Consider the following 14,462-nt stretch of genomic DNA (forward strand, 5'->3'; position numbering starts at 1 on the left):
TTATTTCCGTTCTCACTACGAGATCGTGCTAAAACTTGGTTTTCATCCTTGCCTCAAAAAAATATTGATTCTTGGGATAGGTGTAAGGATACTTTTATTACCAAGTATTTTTCTCCCGCTAAGACTATTTCTCTTAGAAATCAAATCATGAATACCAAGCAACTTGAGAATGGACATGTTGCACAATCTTAGGAGAGAATGAAATTAATAATAAGAAATCGTCCCACTCGTGGTTTAAGCTTATGGATAATTATAAAAAAATTATGTGGAACTAAACTTTGTTTATAGAAATCTTCTAGACTCTGCTGCAGGTGGTACTTTTATGAAAATTACATTGGGAAAAGCTACAAAACTCCTTGATAATATTATGGCAAATTATTTTCAATGGCACACCGAAAGAGTTCCAATAGGTAAGAAGGTAAATTCTGTCAAAGAAATTAATACTTTGAGTGATAAAATTGATGCTCTCATGAAAATGGTTGCTACTAGATCATACTGATGTGCCATTATCTACTTTGATTGAGCAAAATAATGATGCTATTGATGTGAATTTTGTCTCTAGAAATAATTTTCCATAACCTATTTACCTAGTGCCGAGTGCCATGAGTAGATTTCTGGACTTCACGAAGCACTTCCCCGCCATCCCTCAGGAGTTAAAACTCAAGACCGACACCGGCTGCACCTGGAGGGTGATGGTCTGGCTGATGAACGGCGGGATCACCCTTGATCAGGGTTGGGCCCCCTTCGCCAATGTTCACCACATCAAGATCAGCTACATGGTCATTTCTCAAGCAGCTGACTCCCAACACCCTAAAGGTGATCGCCTTCAACGACAAAGGCGTGGAGGTGGTGACGAAGTGCTAGACGCACGACGCTGTCTTCGTCCTAAATGTCTAGATAGCTATCTTGCGTGGATTGCTTGGTGAGTTGACTAACTTAATTGGTTGTTGAATGTTGATAGTCAACTTAAAGTGTCTGTTTAAGGTTGATAGTATGTTAAACTTGTTGGTATGCTATCTATGTCTTGCTTGTCAGTGTGCTTGTAACTTGACCACCTCCACGAGGAGGTTACCAGCCGACGTGCGTTGCATGTAACGAAACAACCTAAATTATGTTTTTACCTAAACAAGCTCACAACTGAACAACATGACTTTGTTTATTTGTAACCGGGCTAGAGGATATGCAGGCAATCAAACAACATGCAGATCATTGTTTTTAAGACTATATTGACTCAACTAGGCTCAATTGGAACAAATATGCAATGCAGGCAAGCAAACACGGGCAAGTGCACATTGCCATGATTTTTTGCCACTGTGGAACACTGCGTCCGGTGCATTTTTGTCGTGATTTATATTGTGGTGGTTTTTTGTTAATCAGCACACTTTTGCGGTGGCTTTACGCATTTCACTCCCTAGACGCGGCACGGTTGAGTGATTAGCGAGGTGGGTTGTGAACACCGTGGCGATCTCCCTAAACTAATCGCAAAATGCGCAAATCATTCGGCCTTTTGCCTCTCGGCGAAACTGCTCCCGGCTTGCTCCGACGTAGCGCGCTGTGCCCATGTGTAAAAAGGACCATGTGTAAAACGCCAAGGTCACTCGCGCTGGCCGGCACCGGGCGCGCGCGAGCGGTGCGCCGCCACCGCACCCGTCAGCTAGCGACAACGGCTCCAGCGGTCGGCCAACGCGCCCCACGCGCTCCGCTCCACCACCTACTGTACCGCACCAAAAGCCACCGCTTCCCTTCTCCTCTGCTCGGCGCACGCCTCCGTTCGCGTACCGACGGACGGGCGGGCGGACAGCGCAGCGCAGCTTCCGGCCACGCCACGCGTGGGCGTGGCTTCCTACCGTCCACGGATCCGCCGTCGATCTGGAGGGCCGACAAACGCCGCCCCGCTTTCCGCTGCCCACTGGATTAAGTACCACTCCCCTCACCCCGAGACAGTCAGCTTCACAGCCTTCACTACTCACTCACTCAAGCTCCCACTCCCACTCCCATCCCCATCACCAACCCCTCCCACATAGTCATGGCTCCCCACCCACCGGTCCTCCTGCTACTGCTCCTCGCGCCGCTCCTCCTCTGCTCGCTGCTCCCCGATGCGGCGCGGGCGGCCGGCGCCGAGGACACCGGGGTGACCATCGTGCGCAAGGACGGCACGACCTGCACGCTCTGCGCCTCCTGCGGGAACCCCTGCAACCCCAACCCGGGATACAACTACCCGTCGCCACCTCCTCCGGCTCCGGTGACCCCCGCGGCGCCGGTGTACCCGCCTCCCACTTCCTACCCAGCTCCCTCCGGTGGAGGAGGCGGTGGCGGTGGCTACTTCTACCCTCCGCCCACCGGCGGGTACGGAGGAGGAGGCGGCGGCGGCGGGTCGCAAGGAGGACAAGGAGGAGGAGGTGGAGGCGGTGCGTACCCGACGCCCCCGCCGCCCAACCCGTTCCTACCCTACTTCCCCTTCTACTACTACAGCCCGCCACCCCAGCTCAAGGGCTCGGCGCCGGCCGTCTCGTCGTCCGCCGCGGCGACGCTACTGCTGCTCGGGCTCTCCGGGCTGCTGCTGTGGTGAGGAGGACGACGGTGAGAACGCGAGGTAGATCTGCCGAGCTGACGCGCTCAGTGGATCCAATCAGCTGGCTGGCTGGCTGCATCTGCACTGCAGTAATTTCGATTTTATTTATTTATTCACCGCTGTAATTTTCTCTATTTTTTGCTCCTCCCTCCTCTCTGCTTCTGTGATTTATTGTGTGCCGGTATAGAACTATATAGGAGACCGTACCAAGTGTAAACCAAGGGCGACTAATAATAAAGCACCAGTGCTGTTTTATATAGATGGATCTGGTGATTAAGATGTTCATGCCAAAGGGAGGAAGCTGCTCATCTCTCTCTTTGATTGGTTGAGGCGTTGGCAAAACGAATGTGCATCATATGGATCCGATTACATGCAGAGGCCGGGGGTCATACTCCTTTAAAAAAAAATATGGATCCGATTACGATGTCATTGTTCTGCTGACATCTCTATCTCTCACCGTGCTATGCTGGCGACAGCCCTTGCGTGTGCTGGTTAAGGTTTGCGCTGTTGGATGGCAGTTCTTCAGTTCTTGGGCTGGATGTGCAGCGTAGCTTTAGAATAAGAATCTCCTGACATTGGTGAAGAAAAACTGTGAGCTGTGAATGTGAATGTGAATGATGTTTGAGATTAGTTTTTACCTTGTTCTTGCTGCAGAATACAGTTGTGCAATACTAGCATTGAACGTCATTAAAGGAAAAGAAAAAATAGTGACGATGGACTTGGTCAAACATGCATGGTGCTCCTGCTCCTGCAGTTGGGAACACCCTGAGTTGTTCAGAGTCTCTATCGCTCTCTGGTACGCAAACAAGAACCTGCCGCTACCGTGCAGGCTTTCAAAACTGAATCTTGTACAAACAAAACAACACTCGAGTTCAGAGTCTCTCTCGCGCTAACAAAGGCACAACATGATTCCGGTGAACATGTCATGGTTCCGATGACATCTCTCACCGTGATATGGTGGCGTTGGCCCGTATGTGTCGATCTTGTTTAACATGTACTGGTCCCTATGGCATCTCTTTCTTTTTTCTATATCAGAAATATATATTTCTCAGTTATTAAATTTCTAAAATATTTACAAAGAATTCATTTAATAATAACATAGTAAGTACTCCCTCCGTTCCTAAATATTTGTCTTTCTAGAGGTTTCAACAAGTGACTACATTCGGAGCAAAATAAGTGAATCTACACTCTAAAATATATCTATATACATCCCGTATGTGGTAACCATTTAGATCTCTAGAAAGACAAATATTTAGGAACGGAAGGAGTATATTGGAAAGTGGGAAAATGTTCATTTACCTGAAAACGATATATTAGAAGTATTGATTTCACATTCAAAAAGTATTCAAAAATGCTCATATATATTTGTATTATATTAGCTCTTATCCGCTCCATTCCTTTCAACCTTCCTTCATGTCGAACATTACCGAAGTCAGTAACTCCTTCTTTACCCTGTTATGGGAAGTGAGCCTAGCTCATCTGGTTGGGGAAGTTGGATGTATAAACCCAACACCCAGGTTTAAATCATCACGGAGGTGAATTTAGATTCCTATTTATTCTTGAGGACCAGATTTTTCTGGTACTCACGCATTTATTGAGGACTAGGCTTGGTGTGTAACCGAGACTAAAAATCCTACGACTCTATGCATCCCTAGTTGGTGCATAGGCCGGGGAAGTAAAATTCCCCCAATTTTAAGAGGCTTCGGTTTTATTCCGCCAGACTGGGTCGTAGGATCCCCATCGTGGACGTGAGTCATCTTCACCCCTCCCGATCTCCTCGGCTTCATCCTACACATCGATGGCGGCGGATCTCGGCGGTGTGGGATAGTGGAGACTCGGCATCCGATGGGTGGAGATGGACTCCCATAGGAGGACGATGTTGTCTGGCGTCGTGGTGGCGTGGCAGAGAGGCCTGGCAAGGTCAATGCATCAGTATCTGATGTGAGGATGGGTCGATGGATGAAGGAGGTGACGGCTGATGATCCACAAGTATAGGGGATCAATCGTAGTCCTTTTGATAAGTAAGAGTGTCGAACCCAATGAGGAGCAGAATGAAATGACAAGCGGTTTCCAGCAAGGTAATTTCTGCAAGCACTGAAATTATGTTAACAAGTTGTTTGTTAGAAAGATAATTTGTAACAAGTAATGGATAGCAATAGTAACAATTGGTGCTGAAAGGTAGCCCAATCCTTTTTTGGCAAAGGACAGTACGAAGCGGTCTCTTATAATAAGCAAAGTGTTCTTGAGGACACACGGAAATTTCATCTAGTAACTTTCATCATGTTGGTTTGATTCAAGTTCGCTACTTTAAGAATTTGATATGTGGGTGGACCGGTGCTTGGGTGCTATTCTTACTTGAACAAGCCTCCCACTTATGATTAACCCCTCTCGCAAGCATCCGAAACTACGAAAGAAGAAATTAAGATAAAATCTAACCATAGCATTAAACATTTGGATCCAAATCAGCCCCTTACGGAATAGCGCATAAACTAGGGTTTAAGATTCTGTCACTCTGGCAACCCATCATCTAATAACTACTCCAGAATGCATTCCCTTAGAAATCACCACCTTCTGTGGAATTTCACTTATATGATGAGGTTAAGGAGATGTCACTATATGAGTTTTGTCGGGTCTGTAAGATACCCTTTGCGGGCAGCATAGAGGAACCACGTCATAATGATGTGGAGGGATTTATTGATATGACTGTTGTAGGGGAAACGAGAAAAGTTTCCGATGCAAGGATTACTAGCATACATTTTCTTGTTCTACGTTACTTTGCAATATTTGCTAGTAGATGCTTAATTGGTCATGGGAACAGTGGAAACCTTAGTGCCACTGATATTGTTATTTTGAGCTATGCCTTGTTTCGTGATACCACTTTCAGTTTAGGCGCTATTGTTACTAAACGGTTAAATCTGAACGTCACAAAGGGTCCCATCTTTGGAGGCATCTTTTCTTCGCGCCTTGCTGCACACTTTAACATACCTATTAGGCATTATGAGAAAGTGGAAAAGTTGCTGCCTCCTATTTTTCTAGATTATAAGAGTATGGTAGCACATGATTTTATTGTTAAGGATAAGAAGCACATGCTTAAGTATAGATTGATATTTGATAAAAACTACTATGAGATTATTACCTTGCCTGCTCCCTCTTTGTTTAACATATTTTCAGGCATGTACCTCGTGTTGCCAGAAGCGGTTCATGCATACTGGAGCCTGACATCAGCTCCAGAACCTGAGCCGGAGCCACCACTTGATCCTTACCGTCAGTCTGTTTATCAGTGGGACCCGGTGGAGATTGCCAACCAGTGGCACCCAGAGGACACTCCTCCATACACCAGAGAGGGCAGCTTTGAGCTGTGGCCATAGACCAACTTAAGCCAAAAGCCTAAGCTTGGGGGAGTACATATTCCTCACCGACATTACATTCATGCCAGTTGTCGGTGCTCATACTTTTTCATTGTACTATCTATGCTAGTTTATTTTCTTTTCCAGCATTCTACTTGTGTGTTTGAAAAACCTTAAGAAAAACCAAAAAAAATTAGTTGTAGCTTTTTAGCTAGTTTACTTTCCATGCATGTAGTAGTAGTAATTAAAAGAAGACCCAAAAAGATTTCTCGTTCTTCTTTTGCTTGTTGGGAGCTTTCCCGTGTAAATTGTTTTATTTCTTTTCTTTGGGGGTTGAGAGGAGAAGACCATGATGAAAATGTTGAGTGGCTCTCATATGCATTATTGTCTTCTCCCATATTACCTTGTCTTCTCCGATGTATTAAATTCTTGCAAATTTTGGCTCAGTCCAATGCACGTGCACTATTATTACTATCCACACCGTTCGGTCGTGCAAGTGAAAGGAAATAATGACGATATATGATGAACTGATTGAGATGAGGAAAGCTGGTATGAACTCGACCTATCCTGTTTTTGTAAATATGATTAGTTCATCGTTTCTGATTCAGCCTATTATGAATGAAACATGTTTGCAATGACAATTAGAGATTATAGATGCTCATGCCATGCTTAATTATCTAGGAGTTTATAATGGTTTACCTTGCGTGCCAACATGGTATTAAAATGGTTGTGATGTGGTATGATAGGGTGGTATCCTCCTTTGAACAATTCGAGTGGCTTGACTTGGCATATGTTCACGCATGTAGTTGAAACAAAATCAACAAAGCCTCAACGATATTTATGTTCACGGTGAATTATATCCTACTCATACTTGCATTCAGTGTTGATTAATTTTAATGCATGTTCATGACTTTTGTCGCTCTCTAGCTGGTCGCTTCCTAGTCTCTTTCTAGCCTTCACTTGTACTAAGTGGGAATACTACTTGTGCATCCACTTCCATAAACCCTAAAAGTTATTCCATATGAGTCCACCATACCTTCCTACATGCGGTATCTACCTGCCGTTCCAAGTAAATTTGTATGTGCCAAACTCTAAACCTTTAAATAAAATTATGTTTTGTATGCTCAAATAGCTCATGTATCAACTAGGGTTGTGTATATCTTCCATGCTAGGTGGGTTATTCTCAAGAGGAGTGGACTCTGCTCCTCATTCACGAGAAAATATGGCTGGTAACCGGGATGTCCAGTCCCATGCTTAAATTAAAATAATTGCAAACAAAACTCCCCCAGGATTGTTGTTAGTTGGAGGCACCCGTTGTTTCAGACAAGCCATGGATTGATGTTTGTTGGTGGTAGGGGGAGTATAAACTTTACCATTCTGTTTGGGAACCACCTATAATGTGTGTAGCATGGAAGATATCGAGATCACTTGGTTGTTATGTCTACAATGAAAGTATACCACTCAAAATATTATTCATCTCTATTTCAAAATCGAGCTCTGGCACCTCTACAAATCCCTGCTTCCCTCTGAGAAGGGCCTATCTATTTAATTTTATGTTGAGTCATCATCCTCTTATTAAAACACACTAGTTGGAGAGCACCGCTGTCATTTGCATGCATTACTATTAGTTTACATTGAGTATGACTGTGACTGGATCTCTTTTACCATGAGTTACAATGTTTAGTCAGTCCTTGATCTTCAGAGGTGCTCTGCATTTATGTTTTGTGGTCTCAAAAAGGGCTAGCGAGATACCATCTTGTTATATCATATCATGATTGTTTTGAGAAAGTGTTGTCATCCGAGATATATTATTATTGCTCGCTAGTTGATTATGCCATTGATATGAGTAAACATGAGACCTAAATGTTATTGTGAATATGGTTACTTCATAATCTTTGCTGAAAACTTGAATGCTGGCTTTACATATTTACAACAACAAGATCAAACAGAGTTTGTAAAAGTTTTTCTTTATCACTTTCAGTTTGTCAACTGAATTGCTAGAGGACAAGCAAAGGTTTAAGCTTGGGGGAGTTGATACGTCTCCATCGTATCTACTTTTCCAAACACTTTTGACCATGTTTGGACTCTAACTTGCAACTCGGACTGAAGCTGTTTTCAGCAGAATTGCCATGGTGTTATTTTTGTGCACAAACAGAAGTTCTCGGAATGACCTGAAACTTCACGGAGAATATTTTTGGAATATACAAAAAATACTGCCGAAAGAATCAACGTTAGGGGGGCCACGCCCTATCCACGAGGGTGGGGGCGCGCCGACATCCCTGGGGCGCGACCCCTATCTCGTGGGCCCCTTGAGGCTCCACCGACCTGAACTCCAAATCTATATATTCACGTTCGGGGAGAAAAAAATCAGGGAGAGGGATCCATCGTGTTTTATGATATGGAGCCGCCGCCAAGCCCTAATCTCTCTCGGGAGGGCTGATCTGGAGTCCGTTTGGGGCTCCGGAGAGGGGAATCCGTCGCCATCATCATCATCATCAACCTTCCTCCATCACCAATTTCATGATGCTCACCGCCGTGCGTGAGTAATTCCATCATAGGCTTGCTGGACGGTGATGGGTTGGATGAGATTTACCATGTAATCGAGTTAGTTATGTTAGGGTTTGATCCTTGGTATCCATTATGTTCTGAGATTGATGTTGCTATGACTTTGCTATGCTTAATGCTTGTCACTAGGGCCCGAGTGCCATGATTTCAGATGTGAACCTATTATGTTTCCATGAATATACGTGAGTTCTTGATCCTATTTTGTAGGTCAATAGTCACCTACTATGTGTTATGATCTGGTAACCCTGAAGTGACAATAATCGGGACCACTCCCGGTGATGACCGTAGTTTGAGGAGTTCATGTATTCACTAAGTGTTAATGCTTTGTTCCGGTACTCTATTAAAAGGAGGCCTTAATATCCCTTAGTTTCCAATAGGACCCCGCTGCCACGGGAGGGTAGGACAAAAGATGCCATGCAAGTTCTTTTCCATAAGCACGTATGACTATATTTGGAATACATGCCTACATTACATTGATGAACTGGAGCTAGTTCTGTGTCACCCTATGTTATAACTGTTGCATGAGGAATCACATCCAACATAATTATCCATCACTGATCCATTGCATACGAGCTTTTCAGATATTGTTCTTTGCTTAGTTACTTTTCCATTGCCACTATTACAATCACTATAAAACCAATACTTTTACTTTTGGCACCGTTACCGTTGCTTCCATATTACTTTGCTACTAAATACTTTGCTGCAGATATTAAGTCTTTCAGGTGCGGCTGAATTGACAACTCAACTGTTAATACTTGAGAATATTCTTTGGCTCCCCTTGTGTCGAATCAATAAACTTGGGTTGAATACTCTACCCTCGAAAACTATTGCGATCCCCTATACTTGTGGGTTATCAAGACTATTTTCTGGCGCCGTTGCCGGGGAGCATAGCTTTATTTTTTGAGTCACTTGGGATTTATATCTGTTGATCACTATGAGGAGCTTCAAAGATGAAAGAACCAAGAGTTTTCCCTCAACTACGAGGGGAGGTAAGGAACTTCCGTCTAGCTCTGCACTTGCTACACCTTCTGTTATGAGTAAACTTGCGACACCTACACCTGCTATTCATTCTGATATGTCGCATGTTATTGATGATGATGCTTCTGCTATGCATGATGCTTATGATGAAACTACTTCTATGCTTGATAATATTGTGCCATTAGGTGAATTTCTTGAGGAACAACTTGCTAGGGTTAGAGAGAATGAAATTCTTGAAACTGATAATATTGATGAAAGTGATGATGAAGATTCTCCCCTAGATATGAATTGCATGTTGTGCCTGAGGGTTATGTTATGGATGAAGAAACTGCTAGAGACTTTTTAGCTTGCAATGATAGATATGATCTTAAGAAACTGTTAGCTAAGCTGAAAGAAAAATCCTCGAATGCTAGAATGAAACATGACCTTGCTTTTGCTACTTCACCTATATGTATCTCTGATGAGGATTATGATTTCTCTGTCGATCCTGAGTTAATTACTTTGGTTGAATCTGATCCTTTCCATGGTTATGAAACTGAAACTATTGTGGCACATCTTACTAAGTTGAATGACATAGCCACCCTTTTTACTCATGATGAGAAAACTCGCTATTACTTTATCCTTAAGTTATTTCTGTTCTCATTAAAGGGTGATGCTAAAATATGGTTTAATTCTCTTGATCCTGATTGTGTGCGTAGTCCACAGGATATGATTTATTACTTCTCTACTAAATATTTCCCCGCTCATAAGAAACAAGCTGTCTTAAAGGAAATATATAATTTTGTCCAAATTTAAGAAGAGAGTCTCCCACAAGCTTGGGGAGGCTTCTCCGATTACTTAATGCTTTGCCTGATCATCATCTCAAGAAAAATGAAATACTTGATATCTTTTAGAATGGACTAATCAATGCTTCCAGAGACCACCTGCATAGTTGTGCTGGTTGTGTTTTCAGGGAAAGAACTATTGAACAAGCTGAATTGCTATTGAATAATATGTTGAGTAATGAAAATGATTGGACACTTCCTAAACCAATTCCTAAGCCAACTCCGAAGAAAAGGGGTATTCTATTTCTCAGTCCTGAAGATATGCAAGAGGCAAAGAAATCTATGAAAGAAAAGGATATTAAAGCTGAAGATGTTAAGAATTTACCACCTATTGATGAAATACACGGTCTTGGTAACCCGACATAGGTAGTAAAGGTAAATTCTCTCTATAGATTTGATGAAGGTGATATTACTCGTAATAAGTCTGCTAGCCAATGCTTGGATGAGTTTGATAATTTTATTGTTAAGCCAGAAAACTTCAATGCTTATGTTGGTAGACAATTGAAATGCAATGCTTATATGATTGAACACTTGAGTGGTTATATGTCTAGAGTTAAAGGTGAACTTAAACTTATTAGTAAACATGCTTCTATTGTTACCACTCAAGTAGAACAAGTGCTTAAAGCTCAGAATTATTTGCTCAATGAATTAGATAATAAGAAAAATAATAATGCTACTAGGGTTGTGACTAGAGAGGGTAAAATGACTCAGGAACCTTTGTATCCTGAAGGCCACCCTAAGAGAATAGAGCAAGATTCTTAGAGAACTAGTGTTGATGCACCTAGTTCTTCTAAGAAGAAGAAAAAGAAAAATGATAGGACTTTACTATGCCTTCACCAAGAGATAGCTGCGTGTGGGTCCTGAAGATAGGTAAAGGGATAGTTAAAGAGACCACCTAAGAGTTTCCCAGTACGTCCATGCTTCTTGTTGTCTTGGTGTTCATATCCTTCGAAAAGAATCGATGGTCAAGACACCAGGAAAGGCCTGTAAAAACGGAAAAACAAAAGAAAAAAGGTGAATACTAAAAGTATGAGTGTCCGGGGCGGTCGAGCCGTATTGCGGATCACAAGCTGGTTATGCCTCCATCCCGGTCCATGGTATTTTTAGTGCATAATTATGTACGCGCAGTACGATGGTCGCCACTTGGTCAAGACGGGGACGGAGGCCAAATTGCTAGTCGAGCTCTTGACGAGCCGAGCTATCCTTCTGCAGAATGGTTCGGACTCTCTTGACAGTATCGGGGGATGGGCCGCCAAATTAAGGTTCTGCTTGACAAGGCATCCCTGTACCTTTGCCGCTAAGGCAGCGGTGTGCTATTCGGTGCGGAGGGAGCGTTCCGTATTTCCATTGACTGTTATGACGCCGGGCGGTCCGGGCATCTTAAGCTTGAGATAAGCATAGTGTGGCACCGCATTGAATCAAGCAAATGCGGTTCGTCCGAGCAGTGCGTGGTAGCCGCTGCGAAAGGGGATGATATCAAAGATTAACTCCTTACTTCGAAAGTTGTCCGGAGACCCGAAGACAACCTCTAGTGTGATTGAGCCAGTGTAGCGGGCCTCTACGCCCGGTATGACTCCTTTAAAGGTAGTCTTTGTGGGGATCCGCAATGGTTTAATGCCCATTTTGTGCATTGTGTCCTGATAGAGCAAGTTGAGGCTACTGTCGCCGTCCATCAGGACTCACGTTAGGTGGAAACCATCAATTATTGAACTCGCGCCAGGGAAAGAACTATTGAACAAGCTGAATTGCTATTGAATAATATGTTGAGTAATGAAAATGATTGGACACTTCCTAAACCAATTCCTAAGCCAACTCCGAAGAAAAGGGGTATTCTATTTCTCAGTCCTGAAGATATGCAAGAGGCAAAGAAATCTATGAAAGAAAAGGGTATTAAAGCTGAAGATGTTAAGAATTTACCACCTATTGATGAAATACACGGTCTTGGTAACCCGACATAGGTAGTAAAGGTAAATTCTATCTATAGATTTGATGAAGGTGATATTACTCGTAATAAGTCTGCTCGCCAATGCTTGGATGAGTTTGATAATTTTATTGTTAAGCCAGAAAACTTTAATGCTTATGTTGGTAGACAATTGAAATGCAATGCTTATATGATTGAACACTTGAGTGATTATATGTCTAGAGTTAAAGGTGAACTTAAACTTATTAGTAAACATGCTTCTATTGTTACCACTCAAGTAGAACAAGTGCTTAAAGCTCAGAATGATTTGCTCAATGAATTAGATAATTAGAAAAATAATAATGCTATTAGGGTTGTGACTAGAGGGGGTAAAATGACTCATGAACCTTTGTATCCTGAAGGCCACCCTAAGAGAATAGAGAAATATTCTTAGAGAACTAGTGTTGATGCACCTAGTTCTTCTAAGAAGAAGAAAAAGAAAAATGATAGGACTTTGCATGCTTCTAGTGAACATTTTGTTGACACACCTGAGAATCCCAATGATATTTCTGTTTCTGATCCTGAAACACAATCTGGTAATGAACATGAACTTAGTGATAATATTAATGATGATGTTCATGATGATGCTCAACCTAGCAATAACAATGATGTAGAGATTGAACCTGTCGTTGTTCTTGATAACCCACAATCAAAGAATGAACGTTATGATAAGAGAGACTTCGTTGCTAGGAAGCACGGTAAAGAAAGAGAACCATGGGTTCAGATACCCATGCCTTTTCCTCCTAAACCATCCAAGAAAAAGGATGATGAGGATTTTGAGCACTTTGCTGAAATGATTAGACCTATCTTTTTGCGTATGCGTTTGACTGATATGCTTAAAATGAATCCTTATGCTAAGTACATGAAAGATATTGTTACAAATAAAAGAAAGACACCGGAAGCTGAAATTTCCACCATGCTTGCTAATTATACTTTGAAGGGTGGAATACCAAAGAAACTTGGAGATCCAGGGGTACCAACTATACCATGCTCCATTAAAAGAAACTATGTTAAAACTGCTTTATGTGATCTCGGAGCCAGTGTTATGCCTCTCTCTTTATATCGTAGACTTGATTTGAATAAGTTGACACCTACTGAAATATCTTTGCAAATGGCTGATAAATCAACTGCTATACCTGTCGGTATTTGTGAGGATGTCCCTGTTGTGGTTGCAAACGCTACTATTTTAACAGACTTTGTTATTCTCGATATTCCCGAGGACGATAGTATGTCGATTATCCTTGGTAGACCCTTTTTGAATACTGTAGGGGCTGTTATTGATTGCAACAAAGGCAATGTCACTTTTTATGTTAATGGTAATAAGCATACGGTACACTTTCCAAGGAAACAGCCTCAAGTCCAAAGTATAAATTCTTTTGGAAAAACTTCAACCATTATTATTGGAGGTTTTGAATTTCCTCTTCCTACTGTCAAGAAGAAATATGATGTTCTTATTGTTGGGGATGTGCATATCCCAGTTGAGGTAACTTAGTGTTATTCGAAAATTCTCCGGTTTCATGTTATTCGGAAAGAGTTTGTTAACAAGACTTGATCAACCTTGTTAGTGGATTCCTTTTGATGAGCATGAGATGGATGAAGTTAGAAAGCACAACTCTCTGTACCCTCCTTTTACTTTCTGTTATTTAGATTAAATAAAGCAAAAATAGTATTTTCTATCTCTTTTCTGAATTATCCTTGCAATAAAAAAATACCCCGAAAATAGAAGTTCTCCAAATGCCCTGAAAATTTTATATGATTTTTTCTAGACTATTTAAGAATTATTGGCACTGAGAACACACCAGGGGGCCTCACCACCTGGCCACGAGGGTCCAGGGCACACCCATCCCCCTAGGGCGCGCCCCCCTGCCTCGTGGACCCCACATGGGCCCCCTCCACTTATTCTTGCACCCACACACTCCATCTTCCTCCAGAAAAATCCTCCACCAACTCATCTTGCTGCCATTTTCGATCTCCTTGCTCAAAGCTCCATTCACAAAAGTGCTTTGGGGGATTGTTCTTCGAGAAAGAAAATGATGAAGAGATTGTTGAGGGGCTCTTCGAGCCGAAGCTCGAAGGATAAGCAAAGTGAAGAGAATAAGAAGCCCAAATACAATCTCCCTCGCACTGCGGAAGTTTGGCCGTGCGAATGGCCTTGTGATGAGTTCTTGATAGCAGTCGGTATATATGAGGACTTTTATTATGTGGCTGAGAATGCA

General features: G+C 42.6%; 1 protein-coding gene across 1 annotated transcript; it reads left to right on the forward strand.

The window, feature by feature from the left end:
- Positions 1–602: 602 nt before the first annotated feature.
- On the forward strand, positions 603–2,831 carry LOC123057266 (translation initiation factor IF-2). The gene is made up of 2 exons (XM_044480336.1): positions 603–816; positions 1,920–2,831. The coding sequence occupies exons 1-2, from the start codon at positions 603–605 to the stop codon at positions 2,567–2,569; spliced, it is 864 nt and encodes a 287-aa protein (XP_044336271.1). The 3' UTR covers positions 2,570–2,831.
- The last annotated feature ends 11,631 nt before the right edge of the window (positions 2,832–14,462 follow it).

The sequence above is a fragment of the Triticum aestivum genome, chromosome 3A (genome assembly GCF_018294505.1).
Source record: "Triticum aestivum cultivar Chinese Spring chromosome 3A, IWGSC CS RefSeq v2.1, whole genome shotgun sequence".
NCBI lineage: Eukaryota > Viridiplantae > Streptophyta > Magnoliopsida > Poales > Poaceae > Triticum > Triticum aestivum.

Excerpts from the sequence above, each read along its gene's own strand:
- LOC123057266 (XM_044480336.1), top strand. The coding sequence starts at position 603 with ATGAGTAGATTTCTGGACTTCACGAAGCACTTCCCCGCCATCCCTCAG. Across the intron at positions 817-1,919 it reads TGACTCCCAACACCCTAAAG|TACCACTCCCCTCACCCCGA; the intron begins GTGATCGCCTTC and ends CACTGGATTAAG.